The sequence below is a fragment of the Nelumbo lutea genome, chromosome 4 (genome assembly GCF_056320005.1).
Source record: "Nelumbo lutea isolate HS-2025 chromosome 4, American lotus-T2T, whole genome shotgun sequence".
In the NCBI taxonomy this organism is placed as follows: domain Eukaryota; kingdom Viridiplantae; phylum Streptophyta; class Magnoliopsida; order Proteales; family Nelumbonaceae; genus Nelumbo; species Nelumbo lutea.
This window is the reverse complement of record NC_142687.1, coordinates 1,245,304-1,264,756: the sequence shown is the minus strand read 5'-3', so window position 1 is coordinate 1,264,756 and position 19,453 is coordinate 1,245,304. Positions and strand designations below refer to the sequence as shown.

At 37.2% G+C, this 19,453-nt stretch overlaps 1 protein-coding gene and 1 long non-coding RNA gene across 2 annotated transcripts; one reads left to right on the top strand and one right to left on the bottom strand.

Moving 5' to 3' along the window:
• Window positions 1-8,022: 8,022 nt before the first annotated feature.
• LOC148853305 (calnexin homolog) lies at window positions 8,023-12,399 on the bottom strand. Its single transcript, XM_088983773.1, has 7 exons — window positions 12,313-12,399; window positions 11,975-12,073; window positions 11,806-11,875; window positions 8,893-10,022; window positions 8,720-8,791; window positions 8,470-8,586; window positions 8,023-8,362 (listed from the first exon to the last, which is right to left on the bottom strand). The coding sequence occupies exons 2-7, from the start codon at window positions 12,053-12,055 to the stop codon at window positions 8,228-8,230; spliced, it is 1,605 nt and encodes a 534-aa protein (XP_088839899.1). The 5' UTR covers window positions 12,056-12,073; window positions 12,313-12,399; the 3' UTR covers window positions 8,023-8,227.
• Window positions 12,400-16,445: 4,046 nt separating this feature from the next.
• Window positions 16,446-17,539, top strand: LOC148853304 (uncharacterized). Its single transcript, XR_016112777.1, has 2 exons — window positions 16,446-16,946; window positions 17,084-17,539. It is a non-coding gene; the product is annotated as an uncharacterized LOC148853304 (long non-coding RNA).
• The last annotated feature ends 1,914 nt before the right edge of the window (window positions 17,540-19,453 follow it).

Genomic DNA, 19,453 nt, shown 5'->3' with positions numbered 1-19,453 from the left:
GGGCGAGGAGACAAGTAATACGCCCGCCTACTCCTGGGAAGAGGACCCGCTTGTTTCTTGAGCATTAAAATAGAGGAGAATATCTCCAAGTCTAAAGGAAAGCCCTGCTCGCATAAAAGGGAGATTGTCCCCACCAAGTTTCGAATGGAGTTCGGGTGAAGCTGGCAGTCGCAGCCCCGCAACGAGCTACTCCCGAAATATCACGATCTTGTCAGGACCGTGTTCCCAAGGAAAGCTACCTAAAGGAATGAAATAGGCGTACTCCCCAGGCAAATTGTAAGAGGTAATAAGGGATTGGAGCCCCTCGGGTGTCATGGTCGAAGGACCAAACCTGTCTAGCATCCGACCTCGATGAGAGGTAGATGCCATACTACCGAAAGCGGCTCGACCTACGGGTTCAGACTCGTCCTCAAGTTCTACTTGAGGTTCGCTAAGGCCACCGGAGGATGGAACTCGGTTCGCAGAACCTACATCTGACCCACTTGAAGAACCGTCTGAGCTACCAAAGCTAGACATCAAGGAGAAAGGGTGGATTCCAGGAAAGTACTCACCCGAAAAAAGGTTTGAACAGACTCCGAAAACTGGAACAAGCGAAAAACCTTGAAGGCAAATTAAAAAGCTTGGACGCGAGCTAAAACTTGGACGCGAGCTCAAGAAGCAAGACGCAGAAGTGACAAAGCGACTGGGGTCCCCTACTATTTATACCCACAGTAACCGAGAACCAATAGTGCAGATCAGAGCCAATCCGACGGCCTGCATTCGCACTGACCGCACGTCCCCTAAGACCGAGACGTGATTGGCGTACGCCTTTCTGAAATTGACGAAACATCGGTGCACGTCTTTCTGAAACTGACAAAATGCCACGCACGTCTTTCTGAAACTGACAGAGCGACCAACGCACGTCTCCTCGCCTTTCGAATGGCAACGACGCATTTTTTCAAAATCGAAAAGATCTGCGGTCACGTCTCCCAGCGGCGCTCTTTTTTGAAATTTGAAATAAGCGCGCACCACCACGTCTGTCAACATTTGTAATCGGGTAGGCGCGTCTCCTGCCTTTTGGGCGCTCGAGAAAACCAAAGAACCCTGACAACGCACCTCGCGCTATCAAGATTCGAAGTACGAGACAAATCCACCTACTACCTCGCGAAACTCCTCGCGCCAGGGCAGGACCCTTAGCACGAGGAGTGGGGGGCAATTGATGAAGGAAGATTTGGCCCGACCTTGTAATTACGCAACACGTGGCAAAGGCAATCGCTCAGCACAACAGCATGCCTAAGGTGAGAGCACCAAAGCGAGGAACCAGCGGTCCGAACTCCCTACTAGGAGCCCAAACTCTCCCTTAGGCCCCGAGCCACTCAAAGGACAGTAACCCGAACTGGCCTACCCTATGGCAGTTCGGGACACTCCACTCCGAACCGGCCTGCCCTATGGCAGTTCGGGACACACCTCCGAACTCAAGGCTTCACCTCGCTCACCACTCCAGCACTTCGCCTCGAGGACGCCAAACTGACAACCGCACTTGACTGACTTGGGATCTGATGCTTGACAGCCGCACTCCAAACAACCACCTGCCACCGCCACCTGACACCTCCATCTCCAGTTACAGAGACGGTTCCGACAAGGAGAAGTGGCGGTTCTGTCCTAGCAGAAGAGATGAAACCCGAACTGGCAGAAACACAGAGGTAATCATACCCGACCTGACAGAAGCCTCGGAGTGAGTGCACGAAGTGGTTATAAAAGGCCCCCTACCCCCAACAACAAGGTATAAAAAACTTTGCGCCATCTGGTTTTATCTTGCATTTGAGAGAATACTAACTTGAGCTTCAGAGCAATCTCACTGGGTTCCCCCCGGAGTTCCCTCATCTTCTCTGTTTCAGGCTTCCCGTTGCTCCAGTCAGAGGCAAGGTCATTGACAGCTAGGACCAGTCGGATTGCGCACCATCAGGTGTCTTCACCTTTGCTGGGACAGAACCGCCATTGCTCTCTTTGTCGGAGCCGTCTCTACAATTGGAGATGGTGGTAGCAGGTGGCGGTGGCAAGTGGTCGTTGGAGTGCGGCTGTCAAGCGTCAGATCCCAAGTCAGTTAGGTGCGCTGCCCTTGGGTACAGATTTCCTCGATGTCAGGCGAGGTACGGTTGTTCAATTTGGCATCCTAGAGGCGAAGTGCTGGAGTGGTGAGCGAGGTGAAGTCTTGAGTTCGGATAGGGGAGTGTCCCAAACTGTCATGGGGCGGGCCAGTTCGGGTTGTTGCCTTGTGTGAGGCTCGGGGCCTAAGGGAGAGTTCGAGCTCCTAGTAAGGAATTCGGACTGCTGGTAGGGAGTTCGGACCACCGGTTCCTCCCTTCGGTGCTCGCGCCTTGGGTGCGATGTTGTGTCGATCTGTTGCCTTTGCCACGTGTTGAGTGATTACGAGGTCGGGCCAAATCTTCCTTCATTTTGGTTGTATGTGTTTATGGATAGGGTGTTTATTTGTATTTTTTCATTTTAAACATTTATTTATACTTTTTTACTTTAAATGTTTTTTTCTCTCTCTCTCTCTCCCTCTTATTTTAAGATTGTATTTGGATGTGATGTAAATTTTACATTGGCTCAGTTTTATATGCGTTTTGAAAGAGGATGTATTTATTATCAACGTAAAACTATACTCCGGTTAAGTTTTGCGTATGTTTGGATGGAGTGTAGTTTTACGTCAATAATCAATGTAAACCTCATCGACTCTAATGTTTACATTGATAATCGATGTAAAACTCTACACTCTTCCACCCATCACTATTTTAGAAAAAGCAATTGTCACTTTCTGGTTTAGTGTAAAACATCATTAGTGTATTTTTACATTGATGATGTTTTACATTGATTCCAAACGCAACCTAAATGTTTTTTGTTTTTGTTGTTTGGTTGAATTTCACTTTAAACGTTTTTTACTCTCCACCTCAGATTAATACCCATTAAAGTGTGCCACATCAGCATTTGGTTTCAAAAAACACTGGGGCGTTGGGGGAAACAAAATCAAAGTGTTTTAATTTTCTATACTTTATTTGATAAACGGTGAAACCAAGCAATTGTTTCATTTTCCTTCATCTCCAATAAATGCCAACGTTTATGTGGTGCTGATGTGGTGGCGTTTTTTCAATAAATGCCGACGGAACCAAACATCCCCTAAGTTAATATCGTGTAAGTCCATATAAGATGAAATATGTTAAGAAGGTACCAATTATAATTAGTTTATTTTTATTAAATGTTTTTTCATATTAATTAACTTAATTAATTATTTATTATTAGTTTCAAAAACTTATGTTTTATCATTTTGTTAGTTTTTTATTATTATTTATTAACAACTTAATTACTTAATTTTTGTTAATAATATCATAATAAATAACCTTGATAAAGTTTAATTTTTAACTTATGAATTACTGCTTTTTTATTAATCATTATTAGTAGATAAATTTGATTTATTTTTTATTTTTATCATTTTCAATGTAATTGAAATTAATAAAATTAAATTGTAAAACTACTAAATTTATATTATTTGTCTCATTTAATCTTTTTTTTTTCTATTTTTATTTTCGTTAGAAATTTTTTTTATTAATTGGTTATAAATTAGTTAAAATTATAAATATTATAGTTAATGAATTTTATTAATAGGGTGGAGTTAATTAATTTATTAAATTAATAAATTAAGTAGCATAATTAGTTTAAGTTAATTAAGTAATTAATTGTGGCAAATAATTAACTAACTAATCATCTTACTATGTTATTAAGTTGTTAAATTAAATAAAATAAATTTCAGTTTTTAATATATGTACTAAGTTGACTTCATTAGGTAAAGTTAAGTAGATTAGTTACTTAATGAAGCTAAAGTTAGACAATTATTTAACTTACATTAATTTATTACACTAATAAACTGATTATTTTAGGTAACATAATTTTAACATAAAAATATGAAATTGCAATAAACATGTAGTGCATAGAGAGAAATTTTGAATTAGATGGTAATAAATTAGTATCTTATGGTTAGATTGAATTACTTGTCTTTGGTAACAAACAATGCCGTCTATGCAATAAAAAGAATCTATTTATCAAAAAAAAAATCTACATAAAAATTACTAGGTATAGAGGAGAGCAAAAAAACCTGAAAAACCGAACCAACAGAAAAAATAAACCAAAATCGAACAAAAAAACCGGTTAATCGAATCAGTCAATTCGGTGTTTGTAAAAAATCGAAGGTACCGGTTCAGTTTTGGTTACTCAATACAGGAAACCGACGGTTAACCGAACCGACCGGTATACATATATTCCTATATATTATATATATTAATTTATATACTATAAATTAATAAATATGCATTATATATAAGTATATATATTTATAATATATAGTATATTATATTTATTTAAAATATAATATTTTATATATATTTAATTTTTTATTATATATTTTTATAATATATATTGTAAAAAATAAAAAACCAAAAAATTAACAAACCAAATCGACGATTAACCGCTCAACCAGTTAACCAATAGGTTTCAGTTCGATTTCGTTTACAGGTTTTTCAAAAACCGAAGTGAGCACCCCTAAGTAGGAAAAATGGAAAAACTGATAACCAATCAACTGGTATGATAAAATGATGTAGAAATCCGACCAGCTATTAACATGGGTAATTATGACTCAAAGTTTATTAAGTTATTTTATTATGTTTATTTACTAAATATAATAGATTATGTTAACGTTTTACTAAGTCATTTGATTTAATTAATAAGTTAATTATGTAAGGTAATTTAGTTGTTTAAATTAATTAGGATTCTTTTATAGCGTCAATCCTTATACAAGGTAAACAAAATGAATGAATGAATGAAACAGACGTTGAGAGGACACCGATCGACGTGTTCCAGGGGATGGAAACGACAATGACATAGCATTATGTGGGTAATCTTGCATAAATAAATAAATAAATAAATAAATCTATTGATTAGGATGTGTTAATTAAATGATTCAACAAAATAAGGTTGGGATTCTACGATCTGAGTTTAGACAAGGACAACTGTCCTGTCCCACACAAGTAAGACAGAGGGGGTTCATACTTGATAGACAACCATCCCAATATCCGATTGGAATAACTTCACCAATCACCATAGTTAAATTGTCGTATGCGGTTAATTCGAGATGGTTTCATGGAATGTCTGTACCGATTTTTGATTGATAGAAGTAATTATTTACCATCAATCTTATGCCAAAGCCGAAGAGAGTGTGGATTGACCTGATAACTCCACATTCTTTTTAACCAGAGAGCAATATTGAGCTAATCCAAATGCGATGCACTCACCATTGGACATGTAAAGATGAAAGATCTGCACTCCATTAAACTGAAAGGCATAGGCATGCAGTTACTTTATTATGAATCCAGATATTCCAATCCACAACCATTTTACCCACATCTATCATCTATCCACGGGATACTATAATTAATTATAGTTGTATATTGAAACCCATAGCGTGAAGATCGTTTCCGACCAACACTTGCGAGATTTGCCAGTCTGCTTTGTTCACGGTGTAGAGTATCTGGATTATTTTATTATTGCAATATAGAAGAAATGACAGGATTCTAGAGACTAGACTTTCTGTTCTCATTTCCGTGTTAAGAGTTTCTGTCCTAACTCGTAATATACACACCTAGTATTAGTGCCTATTTAGGGGGATTTTCATACACTACTTTTTGCCGTTTGAGAGGGCTCTCACATAGCGGTTTCTGGTTTTGTATTAGTCAAGAAAATCTAAAAATCAATAAATCTTGTTTGGTAAAAGTCTGAAAAGCTTAAAAACCATCGTAGGTACCTTCTCAGAAGCAGTTCAGTGAATGCAGCTTAATCACAACATAAGCCCTTCCAAATGGGTTATACGTAACTTTTTCAAAGCAGCTCAATCAAAATTAAAGCCCTTCCAAATGGGTCCTAAACTTTATTTCTAAAAAAAAAACACGAATTTCACTCAAAGTTAAATTAAAAATTTAACAAAAATAAGAAAATTCAAATAAGCTATCAAAAATAACTAAGGCCCTGTTTAGTTCACAGGAATAGGGGTCTTGAATCAGAATTGGAATGGGCTCCCATTCCAACTGTTTGGCTGGGCGGAATTGGAATCCTATCTCCGTTCCTGTTGAGATGGCATTCCCCTATTTGAGGAAATGACCATTCCCTGCCCCTCATTGGAAATGAAATCCCATTCCTACTGATCCAATTCCTATTCCCTTTCCTGTCTGAACCAAACAGACTATAAGAATAGGCCATTCTAATTTTAATTATGATTCAGATTCCGACTATGAACCAAACGGATCTTAAGAAATTATGGATGGAGAATTGAGAGAGAGATGAAATGAATATGCCAACACTGTTGTTTTTGAAAGTCCAAAGGCTGATTCCATTTTTTCAATAAAAAAATTACATATCAGAAGAGATAAATGAAGCTAGTGAATCTGAAAAACGAGAAATGGTCATTCATCAGCCTTGCCTAACAGAAAATAGCTCTTAAATAGTTTTGCTTTTCTTTTTGACAAATTAAGGACATGTTTGGCAGGACTTAAAATAAGTGCTTCTAACGCTTATTGCGTTTTAGAAGCCAAAAACATCCCTAAAAGGCGTCTGGTGAAAAAGCAGTAAACGGGCTTGATGGAAAAAGCCCATTAGAAGGGTAGTTGATGGGCAGCTTCTTTTAATCCATCCCTGTTTTTGCCCCCATTAGAAAGAGCAGTTGATGGTCTGCTTCTTTTAATTCATCCCTGTTTTTGCCCATTTAAACTTTTCTTAAATGGTCTGTAAACGGACCTGTTTTCCATTTTCACTTCTCACCACTTGCAGTGGTGATAAGCTACAAACAGGTTTGAATAATTGTGGATTGGGGTCAATTACACCATGTGGAGATGGAGGGAGAGGAGAACGTCTATGGACTTGGCAATTTATTAGTGACAAAGAAAATGACAATTAATGGGCATACAATGGTGTTTATACATGTTTTTTTCATATATATACATGATCAAAGGTAATATTATCTTATATCGACAAAAGCTCAATTTGAACTAAGCAATCTTGTCAAATAAGTGCTTACAACTTATAAAATGGATTTCAAATGCTTTTTTAAAAGCACTTATTGAAACCAAGGTTCAAAATATTGATATGCCCCTACTGATGCAATCGGGCTGGTTTAGGGTTCCTCTACCCCCCTAAAACAGTCAGACCACCGATACATCCACTGTAGGAGCATATCGGAGGGGTCCTGGAACGTATCGGCTGATATACGTGCCGATACTTTGAACCTTGATTAAAACAGACAGTACTTCTAAACAAAGTCTGGTTTAGAGACAAAAAACCCCACCAAATACAGAGAAGGGATAAATTAAACATTTCGTGTGAAGCATTTATCAAAATGTTATCATATCATTATTAAATCAATATTTTTCCCATTATGTTCATTCTTATATGTTGATATTCACAAAACTAGGTTTTAATTTATATACACACTAATTGCGTTGAGACTCAAGTGTTGTCAATATACAGTTTACCAAATGAATGGCAATGTTCAGAGAATTAAATGTTTTTGGTTGAAGTTCCATCACGGACTCACGGAGCAAGAAAAAAATGAAGCTTTTGCGAAAAAGTAACTTATAAGTAAACTGTAAACGTTAATTATTTAAACCAAAATTTGCATGTTGCAATGACAATCTGAAGAATGGACGAATGAGCTTGCAGTATATAATCCGCCACGGTCTCATGGTTTGGCCAAACCATTTGTCGAGGGGGAGGGGGGGCTAGGCTTTAGCACTTTAATACAAGTAACAACCTTGTTCTGCAAGTCACCTGCCAACAAAATACGTTCAAACACTGCACCATCTCACTTTCAAGTGGGTATGGAGGAGTTGGAAAAAGAGATCCCAACTGGAATTGAAGGGCATCATATCAACTTGTTTAACAATATGCCACCGCATAAAAAGAGATAACTTCAGATGGCATAACAAATATCTCAATGCATGAGAATTTTAGGGAAGTGTGCTTTTCGGAATTGATGATCAAAACGTCAGAAAAACAGAATTTCTCATTTACACTACAAAACACTTGAGTTTCTTCAGAACAGAGCTAAAAAATTTAGTAAAAATGGGCCTTTAAATCAAGAGTTCAGCGATATAGTTGCCACTGATCAAAATTTTGCAGAAGTCTACAAACTAAACTAATACTTAATTCTCTAATTATCTCGTCTGGTAGACCTCCGACGAGGAACAGCATCTTCATCCTCCTCTTCTTCCTTCTCTCCACTGCCTTCCTGATTATTGTTAGCCTCTGCAGCTACAGTACTACTTGGCTCCTTGGTGACCTTAGTCTGCATGCATAGAAAAACAACCTCAGAACCAATGCTTATCGATGGACGTATCCGGCAAATCATTAAGTTTAAGAGATAAAGAGCAATATCGCCTATTGAAAACTCACAGATGCTTTCTTTCCACCAAAGAGAATCCTAAAGAAGATTGTCAAGATAACTATCACAATGGAGACAAGAATGCCTATGGTGAGGTTCGGTTGTGTCTCTGCCTTCTCAATGAGATCCTGCAAGAGACATACAGTAACTAATATGAACTTCCAACAAGATTTTAATCAATGTTCAATAATGAAAATTACTAAGCTGCACAAAACACATTCTATGATAAGAAAAAATTACGGTCTCAGCCTCGTGACTCACCAAGATTTTCAGCTTGTATGCATCCAAGAAAGGAATATCTGCCACCTTGTATAGGAGGTCAAATACTTTCTTCTGCAATATTGAATCCCATAGTTTTAAATTTCATTAGAATATATAATAAATACAATAAATTATCTGAGCAAGTTGAAAAAAAAGGAAGGCTAGAACATCACCTTAATGCCTGAAAGCCCATCGGAAAGACCTGCCGTCGGTTCCTCAGCCTTCTGCTTCTCTTTCTCAACCTCATATTTTGGCTTCCACGCAGTCTCCCTGTATGACTCTGCAACCTTCTCATCACTTGCTATCAAGATGTTGTCAAACAAGATACCATCCTGCATTGTCCAAATCTCAATGCCAATGGCTGCTACAAGCTCAAAATCAGGCTTTTCAAGCTCAAAATAGTCTGGGTTTGGGATCTCCCGGGGCTTCCAAATACCCTTGTAGTTCGGGTTGTCAATAAGAGAGGCGTGCCATTTTCCCTTGTAAGCAGGGTTCCTCTTCATAGGCCTCTTCCATTCACCACAACCAGGTGCTGTCTCACATTTGGGATTATCAATCTTTGGTGCCTCCCACTCACCATCCTCCTCCTCATCCCAATCTTCTGGCTTCGATGCATCAGGATCATCAATTTCCTCAGGCTCATCTTCCAACCACCCTTCTGGCTTCACAGCTTCCTCATCTACGATTTCCATGGGAGCATCCTCATCCCAGTCATCTGGCTTAACTGCATCTGGGTCGGGAATTTTTGCTCTCTCATCCCAGTCCTCTGGTTTCTTATCATCTGGGTCAGGAATGGTTTTAGGAGGGATAAGTGCTGGTTCAAAATCTTCAGCTGACAAGAAATTTGCCTTCTTCTTCTCTTCCCCATCAATCAAAATTCTCAATTCATTATCAGGTTTCAGAATGGCAGTGTAAACGTGGGATAGTTTATCAGAGGGAACAGATGGAGGGTACTTGAGGTGGTGTTCAATGAAGTTGCCACTCTTGGGGTTCTTGTGCTTAAGAATGAAATGCACCTTATCTGTGGATCCACACTTGTCAGGTCCAAACATGATGGAGTAAGGAGACTCGTTGTCAAACTCCTTGGGTTTCCAACCAGCCTCCTGAGGTCGCAGATATTTCAGGTATGCTCCTCCACATTCTAGCCCATTCTGAAGACGAACCTCGAATTGTAGGACAACTGTACCATCTTTGAGGTCCACAGGTCTGTCAAGCTCATTCACTATGGCATATTTCCTTGCTTTCTCATTCACAAGAAGCCCATAATCGTCATGACCGTCACTCTTTGCATGCTTCCATACACCTGGTACCAAATACACAGAGAGATCAGCACAAAGTGCAATTGGAAAACCATTGACAAATGATAGGGGCCCGTGTTTGTGGATAGAATCCATGAATAAGAAAGAAATCGGGAAAAAAGACCAGGTAAACATGTTTCATCTTCTTTGGAAAATCAGCCTAGTACACACAAATGGATACAATTCGACTTGAATCTGAAAATAAATGAATCAAATTTGGATGTACCTATATCCAATTTATTTCAATCCATTAGCAGCCCTACCCAAGTGTCATACATACACCATGCATCACTAATGGAATGAACATAAATTAAATAATGAGAAACACTGAGAATGCAAATCACGGAAATGTCCATCAACTTTGGTGGAGCAAATACCAGTTCAACACATCGATGGTGAAATTCATGTTGGTCTGCTAAATGAATAAATTGAGGGTACTTGAGGTGGTGTTGCAAATGATTCATCTAGTGTTTGTCCATGACCCACAAAAGGTTAACAACGCAATGAAGTCAAATTATAAGAAACATAAGCATGAACTACAAAATCAATGTATCTTCCATTGCTATAGATGATTTTTTTCCAGTGAAAGAAGCAAGTCATAGACTTCAATAATGCGTACAAATACACGTGTGTCAAGAACGGAAAAGCATAATTCCATCAGCACATGTTGAGTGGTCAAACAAAATGTCATCACTTATGAATTGGAAAAAAAAAAAAAACGTCCTAACCAGGAAGATATGGCAATGGAGGAAAGACCGACAAGACGAGAGTCAAATGTCCGAGTAGTAATACAAGTTTCCTCTTTGTTCTTTCTTACACTTAATGAGCAAGTGAAAGAAATGGCAGACCAGAGCCACTAAATTGAAATCAATGATTCTGGAAAATCACATAAAACGCACGGAATTTATTGATTACCCAAACTATAGGAGAGACCGACAAGACGAGAGTCAAATGTCCGAGTAGTAATACAAGTTTCCTCTTTGTTCTTTCTTACACTTAATGAGCAAGTGAAACAAATGGCAGACCAGAGCCACTAAATTGAAATCAATGATTCTGGAAAACCACATAAAACGCACGGAATTTATTGATTACCCAAACTATAGGAGAGACCGACAAGACGAGAGTCAAATGTCCGAGTAGTAATACAAGTTTCCTCTTTGTTCTTTCTTACACTTAATGAGCAAGTGAAACAAATGGCAGACCAGACCCACTAAATTGAAATCAATGATTCTGGAAAACCACATAAAACGCACGGAATTTATTGATTACCCAAACTATAGGAGAATGCATGAAATGAATCGGCTGTATTTGGCATTCCTTATTTTAAGGATTTATCTCCTTTTCGCTGTTAAAAACTCAGTGTTCATAAGGGCATTTTAACTGCAAAAAGGAGATAAGTCCTTAAAATAAGGAATGCCAAATGCAGCCTTTTTTCCTTCTATTAACTTGAATCAAGAATAACACATAAGATTTGCATTTACGTATGATATCACAGATAGATCCAACTAGGTTTAGACAATGCAATGTTAGAAGGGAAACACAGAAGAAAGAAACAAAACGCGAACGGAGAGGGACGAACTAATATTTATTCGTTATACTCCTATGCACCGATCCACTCTAAGAATTTGACAAGTTTTCTACCTTATAAATTTCATTCGTCATATAATTAGCCACTAATAACATGTCCTTGGCAATAGTAAAACATGCAAAAGATATCGGCGTGCAAATTTTACGGTGAAAACAAAGGACGAGAGTACTAAATTATCAACCGGGGCCCGGAAGTAATACCTTTGTAGTCCTCCTTAACAGAAACGGTCCATCGCCCCTCGAATGGTTCGTCAAACGACTCATAAAATAGCTAAAAAAACAACATAATTTCATAATTAGACACTACAAAGTTCTCCAACGAGGGCAAAAACAAAATCAATATTCTATCAGATAAATTTTTTTCCCTTACCGCATCGGACGCGCCGAGCCGGACAGTAGCACATGCGATCAAAAGGAAGATAAGTTGCAGAGATATTTTTGTAGCTTCCATCAGAACGTTTTCATAACCCTATAAGAAATCACCAGTGGAAGATTAAAGAAGTAATAATAGTAAGAATAAGAAGACCTTCACTAGCTGAAGCCCTAACTAAAGTGTCCGAGTTCCCAAAATCCTAGACTAGAAATTCCGGATCCGTAACTGTGAGCTACTGAAGAAATAGATCTGGGATGAGGAAAATTCTATACGGATTGAGAACAAATACAAAAGAGATCCGATGACTAGGGGAATGCCTTGGAGCGATATCTTACCGAGGGTCAGAAATCGACGTCAGTGCTGCGATGTTCTAAAGGAGTCGCCCCTCTTCCGATGGCGCAACGGATCGTGGATCTGATAACAAGGGGCTGGAAAGGACCTTGGTAGAATAAAAAGACGGTTTTTTGAGTTGTTTCGACCAATGGTATCACAAGCCACGTGAAATTAGCCAATTATGTGTCGCCACGTTATCTCCCCTTACCATTGTGTTGGCTGGAGAAACAATTGATACGGTTTGAACTTTGAAAAAAAAAAAATGGAAGGTTATTATCTAAAAGCCCCCTTGACTTTTCTTTATTGCTTTAACCTACTCACACTTTTAAAACCCTCCAAGCCCCTATTAATTTGTCGTGATTTTTTTTTTAATTCATCGGGCACAACCGGGATAGCCCGTTACCAATTTACCATACCCCTCCCGGCCTCCCCTGGCTGGTGGCATGGAAAAATTGTGGCATAATAAAATTTAAAGTTTCTTGTTGAAACTTTCAAATTCAGATTAATTGAATGGGATGACTGTTCATAGGTTATACATGAGACGAATGATGAAGTTCCACGTCATTAATAAATTCATAGGCACTAATAGAAAAGACAAGGGTCCGTGGAACCTTATAATTGGTTTATCGTCATTGAACAATAGGGGTGGCAACAAGTCGAGCTTTTCCCAAGTTGTTCGAGCTCAATTCATGAAAAACTCAGTTTGGATCGGTTTCAATTGAGCTTTGAGCCGAGTTTGAGTCTAATTTATTGGCTCGATTGTGAAATGACTCGAGCTCGAGCTTAATAGAGCTCGGCTCGTGAGTCGAATCGAATATATATAATAAAATTATAGAAAATAATATATATATATAATAAAAATATTATAATTATTAATTATTATAATTCTTACTTTTTTAAAATATCAAATAAAAAATATTTTTATATATAATTTTTTATTTTTATAAAATAGTTTTTTCTCAAAATAGAGCTTAAGCTAAACCGATCTCGAGCTCAAGGTTCTGGCTCGAACCGAGGCCGAGCTCAAGCCTCATACTATTCGGCTTGGCTTGGCTCAAATCCACCCCTATTGAATAGCCATTAGGTTCAGCCAAACATTGCTTGAAACTTTTCTTGAAGTTTGGTAATTGTAATCACTTGGCATGAGCTTTTTGACACATTTGCAATTACACATCTAAACATTTATAACAAGAGGCATTAAAATGCCCAAAATACCCATATAGTTACTATTGAGGCTGGTTCTATACTAACTTTATGTACAAAAAAAAAAAAAGAGTTTAAATGTACATCTTTATAGTTGAGCAATTGATATGAAAGGCAATTTTGGAAAATAAATCAATTTCAAAAAATAGATTGAAAAGGCTTGGGGTAGTGATTGTTATAAGATAAACGTTTTAGTCAAAAATAACTACATAGGTAATTTGGACTTTTTTGTGCCCCTTATTAAAAGACTGTAACATAGGGGTCTACTTAGAGACGTGTCAAAAAGTTTTGAGGAGGTGATTGCATTTATTAAGTTTAGGAGATATTTCAATAATGACAGAAACTTTATGGGAGCTTTCAACAATTTACCCTAAAAATTATTATATCACACCTTCATTTGAAAGTAGAGAAGAACTCCGTACCAAGGAAGGGGCAAATATACCTGTATTTCCTTTTGTTTTTTTATCTTTTTAATTTTGGTAATATCATTTTATTTGATATTCACTTTTTAAGCATTTACACTACAAAGATTAATATAGTTCCTATATCCTTTAGTTGATACTTTTTTTTAGATGGCCATTAGATATATATATGTAGAGTTAGTTTGGAGTGAAAACTGGTTTTTGCAAATAGCCATGTTTCTAGAGTTAGCATTTTTTCCTCCAAGTGAAGTTAAGTATTCACTTTTTTTTTTTTTAAGAGTGGATGCATTCATTTCTCAAGAATAAAGTTTATATTTGAAAGTGGAATTAATCACTTTTGAAATGCTCTTTCTTGAAAAAGTAAGATACCAATTGTTAAAAGAAAAACTCTATGATGAGGGTTTTGTTCTAATATATATAATAGAGAATGACTCCATATTAATTAGGAGATTAGAATTTTGATAAATTTTGTTTAACATCGACATTTTTTGGTTATTTAATTTAATATATTAAATCAAGTTTTATTTTAAATAATAACCCACTCTGTGGATCCTATATTATTTGAAACGAGTTTTCGTTTTAGTTAAGTACCATAAACAATTATCACAAAGCTTTTGTTTTAGAGTATGAATAACCACTTTTTTATATATTATTTCTTAAGAAAAGAACATGTAATACATACATACAAAGTTAGCAGTAAGAACACATGGCTTTGATATGCAAAATTGAAATAGTATGAACCCTATAGCGTTTCAAATTTACTTGAGCTAATTAGAGTCTAACCCAATCATTATTTTTTGGTGATTTATCTATCCATGGTGACATGCATTAATTAATTTTAAAATTACAATAATAATTTTACTAATTTTAACAATTTAAAATCAATGTAATTATTTTAATTAAGTACCACTTGTTTAATTATACTTTCATCTTTATTAATGAATTATAATGTTTTTATTCTTATTAATTAATTTTTATTTTGTCTAGTGATTTTTAGAATGAAAATTGAAATTATTAATATGATAATTTTATTTTTTAATCAATTAAGTTAAACTTTAACTAATTTTTAAAACTTATAATATATTTATTAATTAATTTTAATAAAAAGTCATTTTAAATTTTAGATTATTTAAATGCATTATTATAATATAATAATGGTAATGAAATGTTTATTTAAAATGTATAAAGAATATAATCAATCTTAATACAATAGACTAAGTTGTTGTTGCCTGGGGTATTTAACTTTTAGGGAAATTTTCTTAAAGTACCCCTAAGGCTTAGCTAATTGACTAACTCTACCCCTATAGTTTGACTATTATCTTAAAGTACCTCTACTGTTTCTAATCAGAATGTTAACTTAGGCATCGGAGAGTCCCTGCCGGGAAAATACCCCCAGGTCCTCTGATTCAGTTCTCGCAGGTCCCTCAACTTCCGCCGCCGACAAAGGAGAGGAAATCACCTCATGTAGAGGGTAGTCGGGTTGCGCTACACCAGGGAGCTCCACCATCCTCTGAGTTGCAGGCCGCATAGGAGTAGGTCAAATGGCGAGTCCACCAGGCAGTTCGCCACCAAGGAGTTCGCCACCAAATAGCTCTCCACTAGGGAGCTCGCCTTTAGGCAGTTCGCCACCAGGGAGCTCACCACCAAGGAGCTCGCCACCAGGGAGTTCGCCACCAAACGATTCGTCACCAAGTAGCTCTCCACCGGGAGCTCGCTACCAGGCAGTCCTCCACCAAGTAGCTCATCACCCATGCATGTCACCACTGGGTCAAATAACGAGGTACTTAGCCAAAAAATTTATACATCACAAAAAAATGGTACGTAACCAAAAACGGTTACATCAATAACTGTTAGTATGCAGCGATCGAGAGAGTTGGAATCCAGTGACATTTGAAAGCTTGGCACAATTTTTGTCATTGACATCTTCATCTCCGGTGTGTGGATTAATGTTCACCCTTTAATTAGGTTGTTAGCAGGTTAGTTATGGGTTGAAACAAGATAGAACTGGTCCTGGAACCAGTAAAAGAACTTGTGGGCTTGGAACTGATCCATACCCTATAGGGTTTGTAATTGTGGACCCAGAACCAGACCAATTGGTTCTTGGGACAATCGGGTCCAACTTGATGGACTCGATTTTGATATGTATGTTAATAATACCTTTGCTAAAAAATGTAATAAAAACCCTATAAAAACCTAAAATGCAAGGAAAATCCTACTAAAAACAATAAAAAACATGCTAAAAAGGAATATGATAAAAAACAATAATAATTGTATTATATATATAGGGGTCGGGTCCAAATCGGTTCAGGACAAGGTGGACCCGGTTCCAACAAGATAATAATCGGGATTTTTTTTTCAGAACCAGAATCAACCCATCCAAATAATTTCTAGAACTAGAACCACCCTAGCCGACCCGGTTCGATCGGGTTTAACCCGACAAATTGACAACCCAACCTTTAATTCCTGGACCAGAGTTCTCTCAAGAATGCTTCTCGAGCATTCTCCTAAGCGTGGAGGACAGAGTTCTCTCGAGAAGATCCCTCTCTATTGTTTCTAGGCACTTCAAGGCCATGTATAAATTATTGCCAAATAGATGTTTACTTTGGAGCAGAGTTTAATTAGTCGAATACAAGTCTGATAAGAGTCGAGAGCAGGATTGTTATTGTGGCTTATGTTCCTGGCCTCGACGAAGGCATCAAGAGAGTTGAGAAGCGGACCAGCGACAGACTGTAGCAACTCGTTGGAGTGGGAGAGCGCAAGATTTGAGTGAATCGGTGTCGAAAAGCATAGATCTAAGATCATCAACGACCATGATGAAGTCTTGGTAATGGGCCTTACATACCTCTTTGATCTCTGATTCCTTTGATCCGGCGAAGTGGCGTAGGTGGTGGAGGAGAGTTTCAGGTTTTCCAGAGACGAATGCTTTGCATACGAAGGGACCTAAATCTTCAGCATTGTAGATGGCAGAGGAGACGAGGAGTTGATCAAGCTTATTGGAATTGCCATCGTTGGTGAGGGGTGACTTTCTATCTTATCTTTGATGATGAATGCATGGTAGTTTTGGTGTTATTGCCTGTTGATGCGAAGACTGAAGAGTTAGAGTAGCACCTAGGTTAACTAGAATTTGGGACAATTTGCGACAGGACAGGCATTGTTGTCGAGACGGAGAGAAGAGGAACTAATGATTAAGCAACGAGAAGCGAACAAAGCATGCTCAATTTGAGGGACTATGTATATGCATTAGAAGAGGAAGATGAAGGTGATGGAGGTGTTAGAGTTGGCGACAAAGTAACCCTAAGAGACCGAATCTCGTCTCCTGGTCAGCAGCTTTGATCAACCGGAGATGCCATGTAAAGAAACAAGATATAATTGATGTAGTGACGGCGGTTGCGGGCAATGGATATCAACGGCGGTGGCGGTGGTGGTGATATTTTTTCAGTAATTGAGTTTTATTTTGAAAACTTGAATAATAATGAAGGATAAATTCAACATTTTATTTTTTATTTTAATTTAATGATCGCGACCATTGTCATAAATAGTAAGGATACTTTAAGTGAAACAGTAAAAATATAATTAATTAATTTCCTAAATCTTAGAGAATGTACGTACGACATCCCCTTTGGTTTGAATCGCTTATTTGTTTCGTTTGTTGGTGAAAAATGTGCCCGTTCAAAATTTTCAATTTTCGCATACCATCATTCAATTATGGTCTCTCTCTTTTTCATGGGAGGTAACACATGCTTTATTTTGTCTGCGGGATAAAGTACATCTTTCTATCTTTCCATGATTCAAGAAACATGTTAAAAGGTGTTTATTTTTTTCTATTTCTTTTTTTGGAAATAATTAGGGTATGTTTGGTTCACGATCGAAATTGGAATTAGAACCGGAATCAGAATCCCTTGGAATTGGAAATAGAATTGTCTATTTTCGATGCATGTTTGGTTCAAATGGAAATTATAATCAGATTCCAATTATTGTTGTTTGGTTCATTTGGAGTTGGAATTAGAACCAATAGAAAAATTTCAATTATGTATTAGTTTATTTATATTTTATTATTATTATTTTATTAGCACTGTATGATGAATATTTTATTACACATTTACTAATAATTTATTAGTATTTAATATTTAATGCCTTAGTATTTAGTATTAATTTGTGAATATTAATTCATATTTTATTAGTTTTTATTACATTAATAATATTTTATTACTATTTTCTTATATTAGTTTATTAATATTTCATAATTTTTGCTTTATCATTTTAATGTTATTTAATAATTAATAATTTATTATTTTATTATTACTTTTGGAACATTTTGATTCCAATTCTAGACACCTATTACAAGAAACCAAACGGACCATCAATTTTTCCTCTAGTTCTATTTTTAGTATTTAACATTTTCTTCTTGGTTTTGTGATGAAAAGATTAAAGTCTTCAATGGATTTGGTTCCATAGGCACTTCCCTACTACTGGTGGACACTACAGCTGCACTAAGAAATATTTCCCTTATCATCTATGGAGAGATAGATATTCCCAGTACACGACAGTAGTGCCTTTGGCTGTTGGGGGCCAACAGCCTGTGCTGTTGCTGTTGAGAGAGTTTTTTGGGCTGGACACGTTTATGGCGGTTGACCTACATGCTTTGTCAAAATAAATTAAGGAGTAATTACTAATGGTTACGTGGCATTTGCAAAGGCCCCTAACGTCCAATCTAAAAGAAGTTGGGCCCAGGTTGAACGTCCCGATTACCTCAACAAGGGACCGTTTGAAGCAGCCGGATTTGGGGCCAAGAAAGGCCCAACACTATTTTCTTCATGGTCCAAGGGTTATAGGCCGGCCCAAAGGCTCTCTCAGGGGCAAGTTGGCTTCAAAATCTGTTGCAAGCGTTTTTTCTGCTGAAGACGTGATCGTTATCTTTGAGAAGATCTAGTCGGATCTTAGCGTTAATCTAGTTTGGCAGAAGGATGGCGCTTTCCCAATAAAATAAAAATGTGAAGGTTTGGCTGAATAGCGAGTAAAATACAGAACCCAGAGAACAGGCCCCGCACCCAATGATAAGGTGTTGTCGGGGGTTACCACTTTGGTTGGTGGTAGTCGAGCCAGAGGCCCAGAGGTTTCAGCAACAGACTAGGGCTCCTGGGAGAAGCAAGTAGAAGATATTTTTATGAATTTTTGGAAATTGGTTGGACGTTTCATTTCCTCTAATACAAATTAATTTTCATGGGAATTGTACAAATTAATAATATAAAATATGAGACTCAGTTTGTAAAGAGTATACATACAAACTTTTACAGTAATGGTATAAGGTTTAAAATACAAAAAATAAAGTTTTAACACTGTATTCTTTGTATATTCTTCCCAAACTGAGCCTTGATTTTTTGGGTCTCGGGGGATGGGGTGTGTGCAGCGCAGGCTTTCTTTCGTGTTTTTGGGTCTTGAATCTTATTGGAGTTCTAAAACTTTTGGTGGGTTTTGGTTCGCTTTGCATTTTTTGGTTGGTTGCAGTGCAATTTTATTT